General features: G+C 37.4%; 1 protein-coding gene across 4 annotated transcripts in view; it reads left to right on the forward strand.

The window, feature by feature from the left end:
• Positions 1-16503, forward strand: part of Pcdh15 (protocadherin related 15) — a 1307054-nt gene that overhangs the window by 824717 nt on the left and 465834 nt on the right. For all 4 annotated transcript variants that reach the window (XM_085679751.2, XM_087898231.1, XM_087898232.1 and 1 more), the window contains one exon: positions 14484-14549. In XM_085679751.2, coding sequence (XP_085535877.2) covers positions 14484-14549 — 66 coding nt within the window. The remainder of the gene's footprint in view (positions 1-14483; positions 14550-16503) is intronic.

Consider the following 16503-nt stretch of genomic DNA (forward strand, 5'->3'; position numbering starts at 1 on the left):
AATATCCATTTGTGAGCTATAGTTCAGTTAAAATAATTTTGGAGATTAAAAAACACATTAATGGGCTATTTTCCTTCAAAAACGTACTACTGAAAGTAAGTATAGTTGAAAAAACAAAGATTTCAAACACGGTTAATATAATTTAAAAATATGATTAAAGGAAGTGGTGAAAATGATGGTCTGATGGGTTTTAAAACTGCTTAGTGAAGGCATATTTTCAAAGAGGAGAAAACTGTGTCATTTAGAAAGCCAGCGAAATTTAGGACGTCAAAGTAAAAATTGAATTTTGGTGGCTATGCTTTCTTATATGAAGATAATTATCTTACTATATTTGCCCCTAAATTATTCTCCCAACTCATTTTCCAATTGAATTAGTTTATTCCACTTTAATGTGCTGCTTTCTTGTTCTGAGTCATAAATGTTCACTTAATTCCATAATGCCCAGAGCGTCCATATATTAAAAGCAGCTGATATGACACATTTAATTTCTAGGTTAGCATCTCTCTTATTTAGGGCTGAGGCAGCATCAATGTTGTGGTTCCACTTGGGTAAAAATCCATTCCTGTTTCCTGATAATGTGGTGTGTGTTTGTTGCTTCCTTTTAGCATTCATAGAAATTAGATATTTACTGCTTTTGTCATATAATAAACAATTATTTTACCTGATGATGTAGCTCAGTGATACAGGACCACATGCCTCTCGAGATTTCATGCCCAACACCACAAAACTTAATTAAATAAATAACAATGTTTTTGAAGACTAATATTGGTTTGTCCTAAGAAGGGACAAAAACTTAAACCTAGTAGAAGCTGCTCTAGAGACATATCTTTGTGTCCTTATGTCCAGAAGGGTTTTCAAAACTGCCATATCAAGAAATCCTGGGTGAAGAAGACATGGTAGAGCATGTTTGTAAAGTAGCACCTACGAAGTAAGGCAAGAGTATAAAGAATTAAAATCTAGCCTGGGCTAACAGTGAACTGATGTCAAAAAACAAATGTATGAACATAACAATCTAATAAGTAATATCCTATCAAAAGGCACAAAAGAAAATGGCAGTGCCTTCCACAAACTGTGAAATCAGCACACATGAATTGAGTTGTCAGGGCACATTTCAAGAGAGGCCACTTAATGTAAAATTGTACAAATACTTCACAGAAGACATGTTCACTGAATACACAATTTTGTCAAGCTGTAAGAAAAACGTAGAACTAAAAGCACCCAACATCATTTAAAATTTTCAAATGGCAAAAAGCAATGCTAATTCTTATAAGGAAATGCCTTCAAATTACCTTTACCGATGATAATGATACCAGCGTTTTAGAAAATCATTTGCTGCTGAATTAGTAAATTTAAATATCCACAGTGCCCACAATCTCTTTCTGCCACCAGGATGCCAATAACATTCTGGTTTCATGAAATGCGTGCCAGGATATGCACTGGGACTTTTTTCATAACATGAAATAATAAGGCTATGGCTATTTCTATTTTTGTCAGTATTGGGGTACAAGTACATTTATTTTATTGTGCCTTTATTGGTGACCACCTCTATGAATATATTACCTATTCTTTCTGTAGATCAGATATATTTGTCACTTCTAAAATAGGAAAAACAAAATAACATAAATAGAAGAACATTGACAGAGATGGTAAGAAAGCTTTTTGACAATATATGTTTTGTTTTAGAAAAGGGAAATAATGTTAAATGTTTTGTTGAATTTCTGGATGTTCATCACTTTTGTAACCTTTTAAAACCCTCACTAGGTTACTTTGTATGCGGTAAAATATCTTTCTGTACAATAAAAGCTAGGAAAATTGATTTCAAGTACAGGGAAGATTGCAGACTGGATGAACAATACTTATTCACCCCTAATCTGAGTGTCAATACCGTCTACCGCTTTCCCAGGGTAACATGACAGCCATCAGGATGCAAGGTTGATGGCTCAGTTGTTTAAGAGAAAAAAAGCTGGTTGACCCCCCATATCCTTTCTCTCTTGTTCCTACCGCTGACACATCCAGTTCTGAAATCTAGAGTGTCGCATTGTGTAACCATCATGCTTCCTGATGTAGATCAAACAATGCACTCTAGAGAAGTTGAGCATGGTATGGTGGCAGGCGGCTATCGCCCTAGCTTAATTGCATGTAAATCTAACTGTGTCCTGGTCTTCTAGATTATGCACTGAAGAATGCTTTATTATACACTTGTAATAAGCCCCTAATATCTTTAGAGTCTGATATTCAGTTCAAGTATTTTTTTGCTTAAAGTTCTTTCTCTCTCAAATATTTGCTTCAGGTTTTCTTATAATAAATGTAATGTGCATACAATTTTGGAACTCTTTAAACATTAGTGCATAACTAGGAGTAATGATAGCAATATTGTTTCAGAGCTGAGAACCGAACCCGGAGCCTTGTGCTTGCTAAGAGAGCACTCTACCACTGAAATAAATCTCCAGGGAGCTTTAGCCTGGTAATTAGCAAGAGCAGGAAACACTCTGCGCTGTGGAACCCTCTCTCTGGTCACTCTCAAATGTTTTCAAACAACACAAATACATATTTGTAATGACTGATTTATTAGTTAAATCCTGTGTGTCTTGATATACATGACATGTAACACATAAGTTGTGACAAATGACTTAGAAAAATCAGAAACTAAACACACTCATTACAAAAGGAAGATCAAAAGAGACAGAAAACTGATCACAGATAGTATTTTGAAGTTTCTCCTAGAAGCGTGATTGCTACAACGTATCCAGGATATAGGTGCCCAGATGCCCATTGTCCATTGAAACTGACATCAATGACCTGCACGTTTCCCACATTACCCACTCAACCTCACCTTAGATTATTTACTACCTTTCGTCTTTCCATACCAGGGGAGTGCACTTTTCTTTGCAGATCACATCAGCCCTGGTGAAAAATGAGCCTGTGTGGGTGCAGCAGTTTTATGGACTCGGGCCTTTGTGATATGAAAGTAAAGCCCACAATTACAGCAAACAGAGAAACAAGAAAACATGGTTACTTATTACTCTACCTCTCATACATGCAGATGACGTTCTAATAATGATAATTTAACAAAATTGTATAATTATATAATTACTTACTAGTATTCTTTAAAAACAACAAATACTTACTTATTTATTTCTGCACTGATATAATCTCTGAAATAAAATTTTGGGATTAAAAACTGTCTTAAATATTTGCTATATGGATTTACAACTTTCTTCCTTTTGTTTTACTTTTATTCTTTCTTTTTAAAACTATCTCTAACAAAGTCATCTAGTACTTTCTTTACCAAAATCCTTGACAAATTCAAAGAACAGAATTTTTATTTTATGGTATTTGTTTTTTTATAAACTATGTAAATATGAAGACTTCTAGAATAAATCTTTTACTTTTCTCTTATTTAAATAGTATGTATAAATTACATATATATGATAAATTACGGTCAATACTCTAGCCATTAATTAGTTTAATTTGCCATAAGGCAGCAAAGCTGTCCTAGCAGACACAGACATTACTCCAGACCACATGCTTTGGAGCTCTGTATACTCTGATAATTATTACTCTCCATCATGAAACTCAGATTGGAAATGTGCTTTCTTGCCCTCCCTCCATCCACACATTCTTTACTCTTGCCTGCTTCCTAATTTATGTTTACTTTTTTCTAAGCATCAAGACAGGACAGATATTTAAGTTTAAGGACATGATATAGAACTCTTGTCCTGATACAGTCTTTTGATTATGGTAACGACTATTTTCCAAAGGACACCCAAATAACAGTAGAAACATTACCAAGCTTCATAGGGAACATGAATCAAGAGGATACCAAGTCTAACAGCACAAAAATGTAAGGCAATCTGAAGAGGTCTACATCCATACCGCTAGTACTTTAGACATTCTGAGGAGGTTCACTTTGGCTTTTACCGAGGCCAGCAGCACGGGAAAGTGAGACACTAGGAAGAGACCTGCACTGATGTTTCTCACGCTTTAGGTATTCTAAGAAGTTTCATTCTCGGTCTGTGTAGGTCTCTGTGTATGGGGGAAAAAAACCACATTTGATTTACAGTACTATTGAAAGCTGACTTGGAGAAAGACCATGCAGCTTAGAGACCAAGAGCAGCACAATTTTTTAAAAAAAGCGTTCATTGAGCTTCCTCAGTATGTGAAATGTGAGATACGCAAATGTAATGAAAGGAAGCACAGAATTTTACCCCAGAGTCCCATACGCAGCAGCAGGTCTTCAAAGCCTCAGTCATTTGTAAGGTTCTTGTTAAAAGAGGAGCGTATGGGAAGAAGCACTTGCAGGAGAATATCTTTCTTTTTCATATGTTGAATATTAGGAAGGGATAGATACTTGAAAATGTCATAGCTCTATGGGAGGGCTATTTTAGTTTTTGCTATACATATGCGTATATATGTATTGTAATTGTATATGTATTGTAATTGAAACTTGCCAGCAACAATTTTCTTTCTGCTCAGAATGGATCACATCAGACCTCTGATTGGAATTGACTTTTATTTTGTTCTTTGAGGTGGTTGCGATGCGGGAGAAGATTATTCATTAAATGGTACAATGTCAGGTTTAAGCTGGTGACATACAAAGACATTGCTAGCACTTTGCCCCTCTGGTGTCATACGACGAGAAGATAATTTATTTGGGGCTCACAATTCCATGTTCAGACTTGTCAGAAATGGCTTTCTGGCCTGCTGACCCTAAGCAGATTGTACACAGTTACTGTGTCCAGGGAAACCCTGAAATAACAAGATGAAATGAATAGCGAAACAGTGAACAGTCTTGTGTTCATTGATATTTTTATCACTTTTACAGATTTTCTTGATTCACTGTTTTCTGCCCCAGTCCCTGTCTGTTTCTCCCAAGATGTTTCCATTTTGATACTTAAACCTCAAAGTTAATTCTCTATAGCATAAAGTTCCAAGAGACTCATAGCTGCCCAAGAAGCAGAGAATGAGCAACAATCTCCCCTCCCTCAACAAGTCATTTATCACCCTCTCTAAGACTCAGGGAGCATTGGAGAAAAGAGGGGAGACAAGTATGTTGGAGCCGGAAGGTAAGGTGAAGGATTATAGACTGCCAGACTCTGCAACCATTGCAATAATTAGTTGTTAATTAATAGTTAAATAGTAGTTGTTAATTAACAACTATAGTTATCTCCACTGGACCCACACAGGAGCATCCCTATCCACATTCAGTCAAAGAAGTGGGGGAGGTGCTCTTGGAGCCCAACCTTTACTTTTTAACTATGGTCTTTTGACAGACTCCCTGAAAGGAATAATCAGTTTCTTTCATTTTACACAAATTGCTGAGCCCACTGGACTACAAAGGGTTGCCCTAAATCCATTATTACACAGTTTGCTGTGCTGACAAAATTTATGTACATATGACTGATCTGAGAGGAGGGAACCTCAAAAAAAAAAAAAGGCTTCATAAGATTGGACCGTAGGCAACCCTTGTAACATGAGGGCTGGCTTGTTGGGGTTTCTGTCCTGCCCAGTACCCCAAAGCCGGGCAAGCCCAAAGAAAATCACACACAGGACTCCATAAGGTTATAAACTGATTGGCCATTAGCTCTGGCTACTTATTAGCTCTTATAACTTATGTTGCCCCATTATCCTTATCTATGTTAGCCACATGGGCTCAGTACCTTTCTCAGTGTGACGGCTTACATGTTGCCTCTTCGGTGGTCTGCGCAGGAATGGCTGAGGAAACTTTCTCCTCCCTAGCCTTATCCTATTCTCATTACTCCGCCTCTACTTCCTGTCTGGTTGACCTGCCTATACTTCCTGCCTGGCCAATCAGCGTTTTATTAAAATACATGATTGGCAGAATACAGATAATTCTCCCGCACCAAACCCTGAATGGCATTTTTTGAATTAGTGATTGACGTGGGTGGGCCCAGTCTATTGTGGGATGGTGGTCCTGTGGTATAAGAAATAAGGCTGAGTAACTCATTAAGCAATACCCATAAATGACCTCTACATCAATTCCTGCCACCAGATTCCTCTCCTGTTTAAGTTCCTGTCCTGATTTATTATTATTATTATTATTATTATTATTAACAGTGGTAAGTGTAAGCAAAATGTTCCATTTCCCTCCCAAGCTCTTTGGTCATGGTGTTTATCATAGCAATAGAAACCCTAACTAAGACACTAGCCCTGATAAAAATCAGTGGGTTACAAAAACAAAATCTGAATGTGACTGAGACCTGTGTGAGTTAGTGTGGACAGGGATGGCAGGGATGTGGGAGGTAAGAGTGGCCAGTATGGAGTATATGCATGTAAAAATGACTTTGATTAATAAAAATAAACTATTAAATAGCATAATGTAAAATGCTTAACTTCGGCTACCTCTATATACTCAAAGTTTATCTTCTAGCCATATGAAATACATTTTCTTCTCCCTCCAGCAGTTTTCCTGCTTATGTATCAATCAAAGATATTTAAATACAATTTAAAATATTACCATATTCTTCCAAGTTTCCAGAAATAAAAGCAAATCCATATTTTTCCCATTTAAGTAAGAAAAGAAAACATGTCAGCGCACTAACAGGTAAATCTGGCAGATTAATTTCTTGAAATATTTCTCACCCGTAAAACAGACCTTGAATTAAAATGAATACCTTTTGAGTATTATCAGTAATTAAAGGATTACCATTTCTTTCCTCTGTGAGTCAACAGTTTTTCTTTTTTAGTGAAAGTTTAGGCATATGCATAATTGACTTATGGCAAATAATTCTATTTTAAAAAGCAAAGTAGATCTAAGCAAAGGTTGAGGAACTTCCTGCTTGAAGATGATCTTAGGCCCTGGAGTTGGTGAAGTAGCTTTGAGCAGTAGAATGATGGTTGAGAATCTTTACATAGCCTCATTAAGAATAATTAGAAAAGAAAATTAGTTTTAATAGCATCTTGGCTGTAAACTGTTTAACTGCTTTTTATAATTTCATAATGTGAGTCGTTACCTGTTCCAACCCCCACACTCTGCCTCTCCTGGATACTTAAACACCTGTTTTGGGTTTTCTTTCTTTTTTTTTTTTTTTTTGTTTGTTTGCTTGCTTGCTTTCCTTTTTTTGCTCAAAGAAGGCACAGTGGATTTTTTTTTTTTAAGGAGACATTCAATTGAGAGCATTAGTGTTGAGGAGACAGTGAATGATTTGCAGTGAAGGGAATGGGGTGTAAACTTCACCAAAGCAATTTTATGCAGATGTGAAATTCTTGAACAGTGAAAACAGAGACTAGGAGGACACTTCATCAACTCAGATACTTGTTGCTTTTGGAGAAGATTTGGGTTCAGTTTCCTTCATCTGCACAACAACTAATCTACACAACAGCTCACAGCTGCCTTTAAATCCACTTCCAGAGGATCATGGACCATCTTCTGGCCTTGTAGACACTAGGCATGCATTTGGTACACATGCTCACATACACACAAACACAAATAAATAAATATTTTAAGACTCAATTTTATTGCTTGTTTTGTGAATTTTTCATATTCTAACATAATTACATTTCTCCCTTCCCATTCCTCCCCCCAAGCCCTCCCACAGATCCTTCCAGGATTTACTTCAAATTGAGGGCTGCTTTTCTCATTCATGTTGTCACATGATTATATGTACACACACATACACATCTAAATATACATATAATATACAACTAAATATAACCTGCTTAGTACATATCATGTTGCTTGTGTGTTTTCAGGGCCAGCCATTTGGTGCTGGGTGGTCAACGGGTGGGTTCTTCCCTGGACGCCTATTTCTCCACCCACATGAGTCCGTTGTAGTCCTCTGTGTAGGGGCGAGGCCTTGTGAGCTTCTCCCCATCCACTGGGGAGTGTCTACGCCATCATCCTTGTTCATGTTGTACTTAGGTGATCATGTTGGTGAGACTTTATGGGTGCAGTTTCTGACTTTAGTAGAAGACAAAACCTCACAGCAAACTCGCTGATCCTCTGACTCTTACAGTCTTTCCACCCCATCTTCCCCTATGGCCCCTGAGCCTTAGGTGTAAGAATTGCTTTGTAGTTGTATCCATTTGGACTGGGCTCCACAACCCTGTATTTTGATTGGCTGTGGTCTCTTTAAAAATTCAAATTTCAAAAATTCTCTTTTAAAAAGTTCAAAAGAACTAAGACAGTTTGATTAATGTGCAAAATAATCCTAACAACATAATGAGTCTTCAGGGTAATTTTAGAATAAAGTCAACATTGAAAAAGCTTTAATAGGGATGCCCCATCTATTTCATATTAGATTATTAAACATTAGATTTCAAATGTCAAAGCATAATACACTTCACTAAGAATCAATTTCAACTAGAAATGACTGAACTTAAAAAATGAGATGAGTGAATTTGTATTTGTCACAGAGATGAAAATTCTCTAATTTAGCAATTGTATCAAATAATTATGATAAGGTAAAAACTTTGGTAGATCAAATATGTTCAGATCATTATATAATACTGATAAGGAAGTGCCTTGTATAAGCAATATTGCAAATCTCGGTCTATCTAGAGTGTCAGGGTCTGCCATCATTCAGGTTTTACAAAGTCCGGGTATCAGAACTCTTTGTGCATTGTTTGCTTAAGGCGCAATTCAGCAGAATCATGATGCAAAAGACTTCCCCACTGCTGACAGAGGAACTTATTCCATAATATTTGTTTCATCCAGACAACTGGATACTCAGTGTATGAATCTCCAGTGGAGGCAATGACTAATTGGTAGCAAGGAAGCATGCATTCCCTTTTTAGAGAAATGGAGACCCTCTGGTTGTAGGATAACAACAGTCCTGTCTTTAGACAATAAGTGAATTTCTATCTTTTCCCAGTTTATTGTACTTTAGAAAATTATAAAGGTTAATAGGGAAAAGGGAATGTTCATTTATAAAGCGGTCTTATCTGTAAGACACACCATAGGATTATATAGAAGGTCTAGGATTTTCCCAGATTGTCTGTGCCTAGCATCAACTTATTTCAAATTGGTATGATGATACAGGTAATTATAAGAGGGCGCATCAGGGACTCCTACCAAGTCAGGGGCCAGAAAGGGTTTTCCTGGCAAAGTGAAGCATAAGTTGACATCAGTAGGAGATGCACGTGAAGGACATATGGGTCACAAAGAGTAAAAAAGGGGTAGAAAGAAAGAAAGGAAGAAAGAAAGAAAGAAAGAAAGAAAGAAAGAAAGAAAGAAAGAAAGAAAGAAAGAAGGAAGGAAGGAAAAAAAGAAAGAAAGAAAGAAAGAAAGAAAGAAAGAAAGAAAGAAAAGAGAAATAAAATCACGTGACATCAGCATGTCTTGAGGTTAGCTCTGGATGAAAGAGAAAGAGCTAAGGAGAAGAAAACACCTGGATTCTGCCTATAGTTGGAACATGCACTAAAATGCACTTGAGAGCTGGGGGAAGGATTCATGCTTGCAGCATCTGGTGAGCCATTTAACATATTTTAACTATTTTCTTCTAAAATATTATAATGCATTGAGTTCTAGGCCACCAAAATACTTAGTTTTAACCTGAAATAAATGATTCGTCATTTTCAACAATTTTATTATTTCTTTGAGAATTGCACATAATGTATTTTGGGCATATTCATCCCACCTCCCTCAACACTTCCTATTACCACCCTTCCCACCCTTCTCTCCCTCCCCACCCAACTTTGACATTTCTTCTTCTTTTATTTACTTTTCTTTTCCTGTGGAGTCCAGTTTGTGGTGGCCCAAATAGTCCTGAGAGTGGGTCTCTCCTGACATGTGGTTGACTTACCAGGGTCCCATCATCAAGAAAATTGACTCTCCCTCTCCCATCATCTATGGAATAGTTCCTCAGATAGGGGTGTTTTCATGCCCATCCCCTACCCCATCTATGCTAATGTTTTTTTCTGGCTGGAAAGGGCACATTTCTTGTGTAAAGTGTCACAGTTGCTGTATGTTCACAAGGGTAACTTCGCCGTTGTGTACGAAAATCACTATTTTCTTAGTGTTATTGACCACTTCTGACTCTTATAACCTTTCTTCCCCCCTTCCACGAAGGTTCCAGAGTCTTGGGGAACAGGAACTGGATATTATATGTATTTAGGCATTTTTAAAAGAATATTTTTATTTTCCAAAGACCACCATATTAAAGATAGAAAGTTAACATAAAATGTTGAGACATGTTTTCCTGTAGGAAGCAAATTTGGGAGAACCTATTATAAAAAAGAGTTAGGTATTTTCTGATAGGTCTAGAGATGGGAATCATCACATATGAGATGTCTTTCACAAATTACATTCAGACTTGCTAGTGTGACCCTGGAGGGAAACACAGGAATTGGGAGGGGCATAGACAACTTCTCTCAGGAGTTGGAATGAATTATTGATATTCACTTTGCCAGTGTGACTGAAAGAGACCAGCCTGGGTCTAAGATGAAGTAACAACTGACTTTTTATTTTAGAACTCTGCTTCATAATTACAGGTGCAGACATTATCTGAGCAATGGAACTCCCAGAAAACTGGTAGGAAAAGCCATGCGTCAGTCCCCGACAATCAGATGATCATTGTCATGTCAGTACACGACAAAAGCAAATAACTCTGAATTTTACTGGAATAAGTGTTTTCTATGAGTTGAAATTTTAGAATTGAATGCTCTTTCCTGGCTGCTTCCTCTTCAGAATAAGGATTTCAGTTAGTAACTGAATCTGAATGGTCCTTGGGGTGCAGTTCAAGCACCCAGCCTTGGGATTCAAATCTCACACCTGTCATGACATGTCAGTTTAGGGCTTCCTTCTGATTCTCAAACCAACCAGCTGTAAGATCATTGACGGGTGCATGGCATACACTTAGCATGATGACATACATGTCTGTAGAATAAACCACCTTGGTTCTGGTGTTGGCATTCACCTCTCTCATTTAGTAGCAAATGAGATGTTGGAAATATGTAAGGCCCTAAGAGGGTGAAATTTTTCACAATGGAAGACAAATCAGTGGTTTAACCAATATGGTGGAGAGTAAAGTAAACAGACGGGAGAAGGCCATTTCCCAGGACTCCTCACCACCAGATAATTTACCCTTCTCGTGGCAAGTGGGTTCTTCACAGGCCAAAGAGAGGAGCCAAGTCCAAATTGCCTCCTTTGATTTCAATTAGGGTATTTTACACTCAATAAGTCTTTGTCTATTCTATCTAAAATTTCTTCCTTCTCAAGACGGTTTTAAATAAACTTGTTATTAAAAGTGTTTTCGTGCATTTCAGAGCTAATTATACTTTCATGAATGCATCATTTCAAAACAAAAACTTGAGCTGCCTTGAATAGTGTTATTAATAGATTATGTGTCTGACAAACACATTAGTGTTCTGAGTTTAAAAGTAATAAAGTAAAAATGGGCTTGGGCCAATCCTGAAGTATGAGTTAGACATGGTAACTTATTAGTGGAAAATGGGAGCCCAATAAGGGATCTAACTTAGAAAAAGTTGAGGTAAACTCTTACTTTGTGGCTTTTTCTACTACTGTGGGGAAAGACGAGGGGAAAATGAGCTTCCAGAAGATTAAGCATTAAATAGATATGTTTCAGTATGTCTAGGAAATGATTATTGAACCAGGGACTCTGGACTATAAAAATAGTCTGGTTATAAAAATCTCTCTCTCTCTCTCTCTCTCTCTCTCTCTCTCTCTCTCTCTCTCTCTCTCTCTCTCTCCCTCCCTCCCTCCTTCCCTCCTCTTCCTTCTCCTCCTCTTCCTCCTCCTCCTTCTTCTTCTTCCTTTCTATTTTTTGTTTCGGTTTTTTCCCCAATTGGTTTTGGTTTTGTTATGTTAAGATCTCTCCTTTCTTTAATATGTGTTATTTTTTATTTACTTGCTTGTACTTATGTGTGTCATTACATGTATGGGGCTGTCAGAGGACAACTTGAGGGCTTTGGCTCATTTTCCACCACATCACAGGTATAGATCTCAGGTTTTGAGTCTTGGTGGTAAGTGCCTTTCCCAATTGAGCCATCTTGCTAGTTATAAACAAGACGCAAACTGGTTATAGCTTAGTAGTTACATATGTTAACTTAAGTTAATTTTTCCCTTTTCTTTCATCCTGCCTGCTGATTAAATCTTGCTGATAATCTTGCTAATTAAATAACTTTCGTCCTCTTCCAGTTTTCACTCTAGAATGTGACAGTTTTACCCATTCTCTGTATCTGTCACGGTTTTAGGCCCTTTCTAGACATGGATGAAGGTAACAGTCCTGAAGATTACATGCTCCATCCCATGCAGCTGAAAAGACAAGCACAATCTAAAACCCTCCTCAAGGATCCATCAGATTCCCACTCCTCTGCTCCTCAGCCACTTCTGCCTTCTCATTGTCCGTTTGTCTCTCCACACAAATTAGTTGTCACTGTATCCGTGCATTTATTTTTGTCATCTGGGATTTAAGAAAAATAATTGACTCCACCAACACGGCATTAAACTCTACCTGTATTTAGGTGTTATTGTTCCTCTCATCTCAACTCTTTCTACCAAATACCGTTGTTCCCATGAGATACACAGGGCTGTTTCCATACAAAAATACTTAGGATGGGAAATTATGAAGAATTTTCTCCTATGCATGATTTGGGAGGCCCACACATGAGGATTCGACCGCCTATCTGCCATACTTTCCAGCTTCACTAAAAGACACATCAATAGGAAGAGCATGAGAGAGAGACGAGGCCATCTCATGACATAGGAAGGCAGGGGTGAGGCATCAAAGCCAGGTTCATCACTTCAGATCACATCTGTCCTGTGGCAAGCTATTAGGGTTCTAGGAGAACTATATCAAAACTTTCTGGGGATGATTCTCCCATTGTCCCTGTCTACCACATTTCCATAAGTACACCACTTACTGTCACTGCTGTACAAAGACTAGGAGGCTGGAGAAATGCCTGAGACATTGAAGGCTAGGCTCACAACCCAAGTACAAAGTATCAAACTACTAAAAGTAAGGACCCAATGATTCAAGCCTTAGTTGGGACAGAGAAGGAAAATCTTAGATGGTTATTCAGAGTTTCTCTTTACTTCAAACAAAGCACGTAATAGGTTTTGGAAAAGAAAAGAAAAAAAAAACCTTTTAACTCTATTCTGAACAGGGTGTGTGGGACGTGGGAGGCCAGTAATAATTGCTGTATAAGAACAGAGTGGACAGACAGAGCCAAGCTGTGGGGAGGTGCAGGAAGGTGGGAAAGGAGTAGAGAGTTACCATGGCAGGGACTCTGACGAGGCTGACAAAGACAAGATAAAAGCGGCAGAGCTCACAGCCTTTTCACTTCAAAAGAGAAGATGCACACTTACCTCATAGAACTGGGCTTCCAAAGACTGCATGACCTGTGCCGACGTCCATGAAAGGCAGGAAACATTTTTTATGAGAAAATCTTGAAATCGCTTCCAGATGGCACATACATGTTAGCCACGTGTAGCACAGTACTTTCCAGCATGCATATCCGTGTGTCATAAATCCACATTAGCCTATTGGTTTCTCCAGAGACTGTTTTTTGCCTCTGAAATGTACATGTGGCAGCTTGTGAATTTAGCTTTCATATTTAACTTGAGGATGTTATAATGTTATTTTTAGAGCCTTATTGAGTAATATTCAATAATTATTGAATAATTATTCAAGAGATGAGTGCTTAAGATATGAATTCATGACCACTTCTGATTGGTAGACATTACTCCAAAGATTTCAATGTAAAGATAAAAACTCTATAAGAAATTTAAATATCTTTTAAAAACCTGTATCCATGTATTTTATGTTATTGTCACTGCTAATAATTCTATGCTAATGATTAGATGTATAAATTATCTAATTTTCATGTTAATATTCTATTAGTATTATAAAATATGATGTATTTCTTTTCCACAAATCATTAGGTAATTCATCTATTATCATAGAATGACTTTTATGTATCTGTAAACTTCTCACTAAAAATATCCATGTATCCTTTCTTCCTTTCTTTCGTCTGTTTTCTGATCTGCTTCCACTGGTGATTCTGTACTTTGACTCCAGACTGGCAATATGAGGGTAAGGTGACTTAAAATAACCCCCAGCTCCTCATGACACCCCTTGCTTGTCCATTTTCCCTTTATTGTTTTAGAACATTATTAAAATTCTATCTACTGTCTTTAATTATACCCTTTATCACAATTAATTCTCAATTATGTTTCTGTTGTGAAGCTTTCTCGTGGTTTATCCAGTTAATCATCACTCTATGTTATTTCTCTGTGTTAAATTACCATTCCATTAGCTCTGTTCAGAAGAACTGTTTCCCGGTCATCTTTGTTGACTTCACAGTAAAGGTTTAAGCCGTGTTTGGTTTGGTGTCATAGAACTACATAGAACTAGTGTGGACCTTCAAAAATGTTTTTTTTTTCCTAGTAAAACACTTGGAATGTTGTATATTAAGTTGATTATAGTTTTTAAATATCATTCTATATTTTGAGTAACTTCTGTGCACTTGTCAATTCTATTCTTTGATTATCTTTTCTCTAGATTGCAAACTAGCTAGGGGAGGCCCACCAGCTACCATCGTGGCCATTGATGAAGAGAGCCGGAATGGTGAGTGAGCTCTGTTTTTACCAATCCTTTCTATAACAAGAATTCCTTTTTATTTAACATTTGGTTTGATGTGATCAGAGACTTCACATAAAATGTGTTTTTTTAATCAAAGTTCATAAATGATTCATCTCTAATTTTCAGTCCAAGGCTTTCAAATATATCACTTCTAGAAATGCTTCATTTGGCTACGTCACAAAGGACTCTAGTGATGAATATAGTTTTCAGTTCTGTATGAACAGTGACTTTTCTGAGTTAGCACAAGCATGAACCGTATATGTGCTGAGGTTCTTCTGTAAATAGGGAGGCTTGACAGTCACATGTATAATCGTCTGACTGAAATGCAATGTGTTCTTCCAAGGAAGGAGTGAGTGCTGTATGGAATCTCGTAAAGATTAAGACTTAAAACTGGTGAGACACGGTGGTTGAGCATGGGCAGCAGGGAATCCACATAGAGTCGAAAGAGAGCTAATGCTACCAACAGGGAAGTAGCCTGAACATTGACTTTGTTCATCCTGTCTGCAGTCATTAGGAATAATATTGAGCCATCCTGAAGTATATAAAACAATATGCTTTCTCAAAATCAAAAATATATGCAAGTCCAGGCCTCTCACTCTTCATGTGTTTGAACTTTTAAAATAGTCATAAAACACCTTCCTCTCTTGGTCAGATGGAATGATGTTTGGGGCCGTCCTGGGTGAGTGCTCTGAGCATTTTCTCCACTGCCCATCTAAGTGATTTTCCTGGGTTGTTGCCAGTGTACTTCCTGTCCTAAGAGAGTTTTCTTCTGGAATTACACTTTAAGGAAAGGAATTGTGTCAAGAGGTTCCTTGATAAAATTGGGTTTTCCCCTTGCAATTCTACTGAGACTTGCTTTGAGAACAGTAGCAAGGATTAAAGCAACATAACATTATAGCAATAACCTACAGTTCATTATGGATTTATTTTGGTGGCTGCCCCTTTGGCTTACCTGAGAAACCACTATTAAGTTCTCCTTTCAGCCACGGTCTTTATAAGTAGTCCGAGTATCTACATTGTCGCTGGCCTCCCTTTAAAAAATATTAAGAACAAACACTATTTTTAACATATTAGGTAATTATGAAAATGTATTTTGGTTATTTAAAAATTAATTCCATCCATCTACAATGAAAACATATGGAGTGAGTAATCGCGGCCAGCTTGAATAAGTTGGAACTAAATTATAATGATATACAAAGGAGAAAATGTATTAAAGTGCTATAATAGGAAGAGACTCTTTTTTATAAGTAAATCTTTGCTTTTCTTAAACTTAACTATTTCTATTCAGAACAAACCTATATTTCTTGAAGATGCACGTTTGATTTTTTAAGTGGAAGAAGGAAGCTAATGACCATGCCAGAATGTCCATGTATGTCTTTCCTTACAAACCAATTCCTTTGTACTTAAAACTGGGCTGAAATAAAATAGCTACTTTTACTAAAGGAAGTTGGGTTAGCAGGTGACTCTACAGGGCTTGCAGGTCATGCCACAGCACGGGTGCCTGTCTCCATTAATGCTAACTGAGCCTTGTCTCTTTGTAAGGTGCTGGGAGACTGTCAAGGCTGCACTGGTGTATGAAGAGAGGTTAGATCTGCTGTTTAAGGCAGCGTGAGGATGTTGTGCTTCTTTCTTGACATATTTTACAAAAACTGCCAAGTCCTCAGAATGCTGCCAAAGCTGTTTGAGCATCAACACACGGTATAAATATCAACCTACAGTAAATGTTTTGCATTTTTTCTTTTTACACGAAATTTATAAAACTATTGAGATCAGATGCATCTCTGCCAGAGCCTGTCATGTGCATAATCTCCTTCCCTATGAGAACCTAAGGACACAGCGTTCATAGTCTAGGAAACCCAAGAGACTTCCCATTAGCCCAGGTATTTCCAGTGCTGATATGAAACACTGTGTCAATTTCTCCTTTCCTGTCTATTTTCAG

The sequence above is a fragment of the Myodes glareolus genome, chromosome 18, assembly GCF_982192425.1.
Source record: "Myodes glareolus chromosome 18, mMyoGla1.1, whole genome shotgun sequence".
Classification (NCBI taxonomy): Eukaryota; Metazoa; Chordata; class Mammalia; order Rodentia; family Cricetidae; genus Myodes; species Myodes glareolus.